Consider the following 7,710-nt stretch of genomic DNA (forward strand, 5'->3'; position numbering starts at 1 on the left):
AATAAAAAAATTGTGTGGTGTGGTTCCCGAGGACATAGGCACATTGTCGAACCTCGTTAAATCTGTGTGTTCGTCTCCTTTACTGTTTTTACAAGGTTAGATCTTTATTTATGGTATTATTCCTACTTTCCTACTTTCAACACAAGGTCCAGAAGGGCAAGGGTTCGATTGATTATTTCGAATCCCCAACAACTGGTATCAGAGCTTCGTTCAGCAATTTGTGTGAAAGTCATGGCAGAGAAAATCAAATCAAAGATCAAAAAGTTTGACGGTTCAGATTTCGCCTACTGAAAGTTATAGAAGGACTATCTGTACCAGAAGGACTTGTATCGCTCGTTGATGGGCAAGGAAAAGGGACAGAAAAAGGAGGAGTTAAATAGTGATTGGGAGATATTGGATAGGAATGCTCTAGAGCAAATCTGGTTGTCGCTCGCCAAATCAGTAGCCCACAATATTTTGAAAGAGAAGATGACAGTGGGGCTTATAGAAGCACTCACAAAGATGTATGAGCAACCGTCGGTAGCAAACAAGGTGCATCTCATCAAAACTCTTTTCAACCTCAAGATGGCAGAAGGACGGTCCTTCACGATGCACCTCAGCGAGTTCAACATGATTATTGATCAGCTTATCTCCATGGATATCACGTTTGATGATGAAGTGCAAGTCCTATTGATTCTATCGCAGTTGCCAGATAGTTGGGCATGTTGTGTGATGGTAATCAGCAATTCGACGGGGAAGGAGAAGTTGAAGCTGAGTGAGGTTGTTAGTATGATTCTATCCAAGGAGGTTAGAAAGAAATCGTCCGAATCAGAAGATTCAGGTTCAACTCTAAACTTCGAGCAGAGAGGCAAAAGCCAGAAGAAAGGAAACCAGAATAGGAATCAGTCGAAATCAGTGAAGAAGAGGTCGAACTCGAAGATTAGGCCTATCAAAGAGAAGTGTTGGAACTGCAGCCAGGAGGGTCATATGTCTTCAGTCTGCAAAAGTCCAAAGAAGGATGCGGGTGAGCAGGAGGCTCATATCATGCAGGATGCATTGATCCTTGCTATAGAGAGCGACTCGGATTCTTAGGTCATCGATTCAGGAGCCTCTTTTCACGCCACTACTAACAGGAAGCTATTTCAGAATTATGTAGCAGGGGACTTTGGAAAAGTGTATTTGAGGAATAACGAGCCCTGTAATATTATTAGAAAGGGTGAAGTACAGATTCAGATGAAGGGCTCTAAGTGGACCTTGAAGAACGTAAGACACATGCCGAAGCTGAAGAGGAATCTTGTTTCGATGGGACAACTTGGAGTAGAAGGCTATGTTTCAACATTCACAGGGGATTCATGGAGAATCTCCAACGGTATGATGATAGTTGCTCAAGACAACAAGCTAGGAACTCTCTACCTCACCTTACATACGAGTGACACCCTCGTAATTACAGCTGATAAAGAGAGTACAGATCTGTGGCACAACAGGCTAGGGCACATGAGCAAAAATGGGGATGAAGATTTTGCATTCACAAGGAAAGCTAACCGGGATCGACACCGTGGAAGTCGGGATTTGTGAAGACTGTATCTTTGGGAAGCAGAAGATGGTTAGTTTTCAGAAGGGTGGAAGGCCACCTAAGGCTCAGAAGCTAGAGTTGATTCATACAGATATATGGGGTCCAGCCAGTGTGTCTTTTTTTGACGGTTCGAGATATTATGTCACCTTAATCGACAATCACTCGAGGAATGTGTGGATCTACTTCATGAAGCACAAGTCAGAGGTGTTTGGAATCTTGAAGAAGTGGAAGTTTATGGTGAAGAATGAGACAAATCTGAAGGTAAAGTGTCTGAGATCAGACAATGGTGGGGAATACGAGCTGGAGGAGTTCAAGAGATTCTGTGCTACGAATGGTATTCGCTTAGAGAGGACTACTCCAGGGACGCCATAGCAGAACGACATTGCGGAGAGGATGAACAGGTTCTTGACAGAGCGTGCCAGGAGCATGCGATTACATGCAGGTCTGCCTAAGACATTTTGGGTTCAATACGATTGTTGATCAACTTATCTCCATAGATATCACGTTTGATGACAAAGTGCAAGCCTTATTGATTCTATCATAGTTGCCGGATAGTTGGGCAGGTTATGTGACGGCAATCAGCAATTCGGTGAGAAAGGAGAAGTTGATTCTATCCGAGGAGGTTAGAAGGAAATCGTCTGAATCAGAAGGTTCAGATTCAGCTCTACACTTCGAGCAAAGAGGCAGAAGCCAGAAGAAAGAAAACCAGAACAAGAATCGGTTGAAATCAGTGAAGAAGAGGTCGAACTCGAAGATTAGGCCTATCAAAGAGAAGTGTTGGAACTGCAGCCAGGAGGGTCATATGTCTTCAGTCTGCAAAAGTCCAAAGAAGGATGCGGGTGAGCAGGAGGCTCATATCATGCAGGATGCATTGATCCTTGCTATAGAGAGCGACTCGGATTCTTAGGTCATCGATTCAGGAGCCTCTTTTCACGCCACTACTAACAGGAAGCTATTTCAGAATTATGTAGCAGGGGACTTTGGAAAAGTGTATTTGAGGAATAACGAGCCCTGTAATATTATTAGAAAGGGTGAAGTACAGATTCAGATGAAGGGCTCTAAGTGGACCTTGAAGAACGTAAGACACATGCCGAAGCTGAAGAGGAATCTTGTTTCGATGGGACAACTTGGAGTAGAAGGCTATGTTTCAACATTCACAGGGGATTCATGGAGAATCTCCAACGGTATGATGATAGTTGCTCAAGACAACAAGCTAGGAACTCTCTACCTCACCTTACATACGAGTGACACCCTCGTAATTACAGCTGATAAAGAGAGTACAGATCTGTGGCACAACAGGCTAGGGCACATGAGCAAAAATGGGGATGAAGATTTTGCATTCACAAGGAAAGCTAACCGGGATCGACACCGTGGAAGTCGGGATTTGTGAAGACTGTATCTTTGGGAAGCAGAAGATGGTTAGTTTTCAGAAGGGTGGAAGGCCACCTAAGGCTCAGAAGCTAGAGTTGATTCATACAGATATATGGGGTCCAGCCAGTGTGTCTTTTTTTGACGGTTCGAGATATTATGTCACCTTAATCGACAATCACTCGAGGAATGTGTGGATCTACTTCATGAAGCACAAGTCAGAGGTGTTTGGAATCTTGAAGAAGTGGAAGTTTATGGTGAAGAATGAGACAAATCTGAAGGTAAAGTGTCTGAGATCAGACAATGGTGGGGAATACGAGCTGGAGGAGTTCAAGAGATTCTGTGCTACGAATGGTATTCGCTTAGAGAGGACTACTCCAGGGACGCCATAGCAGAACGACATTGCGGAGAGGATGAACAGGTTCTTGACAGAGCGTGCCAGGAGCATGCGATTACATGCAGGTCTGCTTAAGACATTTTGGACGGATGCGGTGCATACAATAGCTTACCTTATTAATCACGGATCATCAGTTCCATTAGATTTTAGGATTCCAGATGAGGTTTGGAGTGACAAGAAGATAAATCTCTCACACTTGCGGGTATTTAGTTGTATGTCTTATGTTCATATAAGTGACTATGTCAGGGATAAGCTAGAAGCTAAGTCACAGAAGTGCACATTCATTAGATACGACATTGATAAGTTCGGGTATCGTCTTTGGGATGAGAAGAACAGGAAGATCATCAGAAGTAAGGATGTGATATTCAATGAGGAGGTGATGTACAAGAACATGAAAGATGCTAAGGATATCCAAAGTAGTGGGAGTAGCATATCAGATACAGATGGATCTGAGTACATGAATATAGAGAAACTTCCAGATAGGGGTGATGATGTTTGTTCTGATCAGAGAATGGAGAAGGATCCAGGTGCAGAAGAAACTACCCGGGGCATAGAGCTTAGGAGGTCATTCAGGGTACCCAAACCAAATCCCAGATATCTTTTATCTTTTGACTATTTATTATTGACAGATAACGGTGAGCCGGAGTGCTATGAAGATGCAATGTAAGTGAGTGAATCTCAGTAGTGGGAGTATGCAATACAAGAGGAGATGGATTCTCTACTCACTAATGAGACTGCACAAAAGAAGGCCTTACATAATAAATGGGTCTACCGGATCAAGCAAGAGAGTGATGGAAGCAAGAGATTCAATGCCAGATTAGTAGTGAAGGGGTTTCAACAGCGGGAAGGAGTGGACTACACGGAGATATTTTCCCCTATTGTGAAACTCACAACCAACAGAGTAGTGTTGAGTTTGGTGGCTACAAAAGACCTCTTTCTTGAGCAGTTAGATGTGAAGACTGTCTTTCTTCATTGTGACTTAGATGAAGAAATCTACATGAAGTAACATGTTGGCTTCACTGAAGAAGGAAAGGAAGAGATGGTGTGTAAGCTCAAGAAGAGTTTATATGGTTTGAAACAGGCTCCGAGACAGTGGTATAAGAAGTTTGATAACTTCATACAGAACAATGACTACAGAAGATGCAATTCGGATCATTGCTGTTATTTTAAAATGTTCGAGTCCAGCTTTATTATTTTGTTATTGTATGTTGATGACATGTTGGTAGCAGGACCGTGTTTAGAGGAGATAAATAGTTTGAAGAAGTAGCTAGCAAAGGAATTTACAATGAAGGATCTGGGTGCAGCGAAGCAGATTCTAAGAATGCGAATCAGTAAGGATGAAGCTGAAGAGACATTGAGATTGAGCCAAGCTGAATACATTGAGAAGGTACTTCAGAGGTTCAACATGCAGAATGCTAAAGTTGTTAGCACACCCCTTGGAAGTCAGTTCAAGCTATTTGAGGAGCAATCGCCTAAGACAGATGCAGATAGAGAGCATATGAGCAGGGTGCCATATTCTTCGGCCATTGGGAGTCTCATGTACGCGATGGTTTGCACGAGGCCGGATATCGCCCATGCATTAGGAGTTGTGAGAAGATTTGCAAGCAATCCAGGAAAGTAGCATTGGGAGGTCGTGAAGTGGATAATGCGGTACTTGAGAGGGACAACGAACAAGCCATTATGTTTCAGGAGGAAGGAGTTGGTGCTGTAGGGATACGTGGATGCGGACTTCGCCGGTGATTATGATACGAGGCGAAGCACCACAGGGTATGTTTGTACCTTAGCGTCGATAGCAGTGAGCTGGGTCTCACATCTGCAGAAGATTGTGACTTTGACTACAACCAAGGCTGAGTATATCACGGTGACTGAAGCAAGAAATGAGATGATCTGGTTGAACGGGTGCTTGGAAGAATTGGATCTGAAGCAAGGGAGAGGAGTTCTTTATTGTGATAGCTAGAGCGCTATACATCTTGCCAAAAATCCAGTATATCATGCCAGAATGAAGCACATCGACGTCAAATATCATTTTATATGCTCGCTAGTTGAAGACGAAAAGTTTCATTTGATAAAGATTTTGGGGAGTTAAAATCCGGCGGACATGTTGACGAAGGCAGTCATCATTGAGAAACTGAAGTTGTGCGCAAGTTCAGTTGGCCTTCACGAGTAGAAGACGAAGGCGGAGCCACACTACGAGGATTGGCACGATCGTCGGAATATTATTGATTGAAGAAAGAATTTTTTTTCCGGGGAGAAGATGCATACAAAGTAGAGGAGAGTTCGGGTGAACTCACTGCAGGCACTTTAGTCTCCAAGTGGGAGATTGTTAGTCTAAAGTATAGACCCAAAGTCGAGACGAAAGCTGGAATCAAAACGACGAAGAAAACGACCTGATAGATCCACGGTTGACCGTGAGAATCTGGCGGTCGACGTGAGAATCTGGCGGTCAACCGCGAGAATCTGGCGGTCGACCACGAACGTGCACAGGAGCTCAGGAGGAGCTGGTTCCGAAGGCGGTCGACCGCGCAACCCCCTGTAGGATTTTTGGTCTCGGGTTTTTGATACGGTCGACCACGATTGGTGTGCGGTCGACCGCGAGACCTGCACGGTCGACCGTCACGATCGACCGTGACGCTGTCAAACAGTTTCCTAAACTGTTTTGGATTCTATTTCTACCAGGACTTTATATATACCTTAAACGTTTTTAGGGTTTGTACAACACGAAAAAGAGAGCTTTTTGACTGCAGAAAGAGAGAGAATCTCAGAGAGATTAAACTCTAGTTTGAGAGATTGTATTTCTTCTTTAATTAATAAAAAAAATTGTGTGGTGTGGCTCCCGAGGGCGTAGGCACGTTGCCGAACCTCGTTAAATCTGTGTGTTCGTCTCATTTACTATTTTTGCAAGGTTAGATATTTATTTGTGGTATTATTCCTACTTTCCTACTTTCAACACAATGTCCGGAAGGGCAATGGTTCGATTGATTGTTTCGAATCCCCAACACTTCAGTTCCTCTACTTTATTTTTTCTCAATTTAGTCCCTACACCACATCTTAATTACAAACTAAGTTCTTTTTTAACATTCGTTAGAAATTGATCAGTGTTAATTTTACTTTATGACCACATAACCTTCGAGTGGTCCTTCTACTTTTGGATTATAATAAAAGTTGGACTAAATACTTAATTTTCTAGTAGTTTTGTGTTATCATTTCTCGATGGCACTTGCAATTCTTTTCTACATGTGGAGTACTACAATCATTAGAAGAATCCTCCCATTCCTCTTGAGAAATATGATGAGTGAGGAGCATAAATTCTAGTGTGATTTAGATTGAAGGTTATACGCATAGTGGAATCTTGTATTACGAGTACTTATTCATGCTGCAATTTTTCGAGCATATCCTATATGATCTTGGGGTTTTCTTTTGTAACATATACACAAGAAACAAGTTGATTCGGAGACGGAAGATGGCAAGCGAACATCTTGATACATAGTGAATGCAATGTAGACACTACCTTTGATTTGTAATTCATGGTACCAGTGAATGGCAATCTCGGCTACAAACTAGCACATTCCTGGTCATTTATGCGAGGCCGAACTTGTTCCGTTTAGATGCACCGCGTCCTCGTTTCAACATCGTGCCCTCAAATCTGCACTATGATCCGAGTCATTTTTGCACTCGCCATGGGTTTAGGGATGTTTTGGGTGGTTCACATTAGATTGTGATTGTGAGGGGGTCTTCTCCGTATAGTCAAGGTCTTTGGAAAATGAAGTCCGCGTGCGTCTAATTGATAGCCGTATGGTAGCCGATTCCTTTCTTGTTCTATCAGCTAATTAACCCTCTTATTATCTATCCAACGTCTAATCCAAGACTCGGGCGTCAAACACACAGAATCTTCTGTAGGATACTAGAACGTTTCTAAATACACAACAAAAGGAAATAGTTCGATCCTCCATAGAATATCATCACAGATAAACATCAGCTTCCACAGGTTTCTTTGCATCAAACTCCTAAACTAGACGCTAATAAGAGTCAGTAACCAAGACATTAGGGGCAAAGAAAAACCAAGAGATTATTTGACTTGATATTAGAAATTAAACTAATAAAAGATCACATACCCCACGACTATGTTTCACCCAATTTATAGAAAAGGATTGGTATTTGGATCTGACAGTGGCAAAAGTGTAATATTTGGATTCTTTATTAATCCTATTCTAGAGTTTGGCTGGGAAAAAATTTATGGATTACAAAATCCATAAAGGTGCAACAGTAAGGGTTTTTTATAGAAACCCAAATCGGAGGTTTTTGGGAGGATTTGGGCGAGAATTCTGACATCGTTCTGAGCTCTTCGTTTTCTGATTCCTAATCCTCTCGACTTCGAACCCTAGATCTAGAATTG

At 42.5% G+C, this 7,710-nt stretch overlaps 1 protein-coding gene across 1 annotated transcript; it reads left to right on the top strand.

The window, feature by feature from the left end:
• Positions 340-1,554, top strand: LOC109838767. Its single transcript, XM_020407186.1, has 3 exons — positions 340-531; positions 685-905; positions 1,113-1,554. The coding sequence occupies exons 1-3, from the start codon at positions 340-342 to the stop codon at positions 1,552-1,554; spliced, it is 855 nt and encodes a 284-aa protein (XP_020262775.1).

The sequence above is a fragment of the Asparagus officinalis genome, chromosome 4 (genome assembly GCF_001876935.1).
Source record: "Asparagus officinalis chromosome 4, Aspof.V1, whole genome shotgun sequence".
Lineage (NCBI taxonomy): Eukaryota > Viridiplantae > Streptophyta > Magnoliopsida > Asparagales > Asparagaceae > Asparagus > Asparagus officinalis.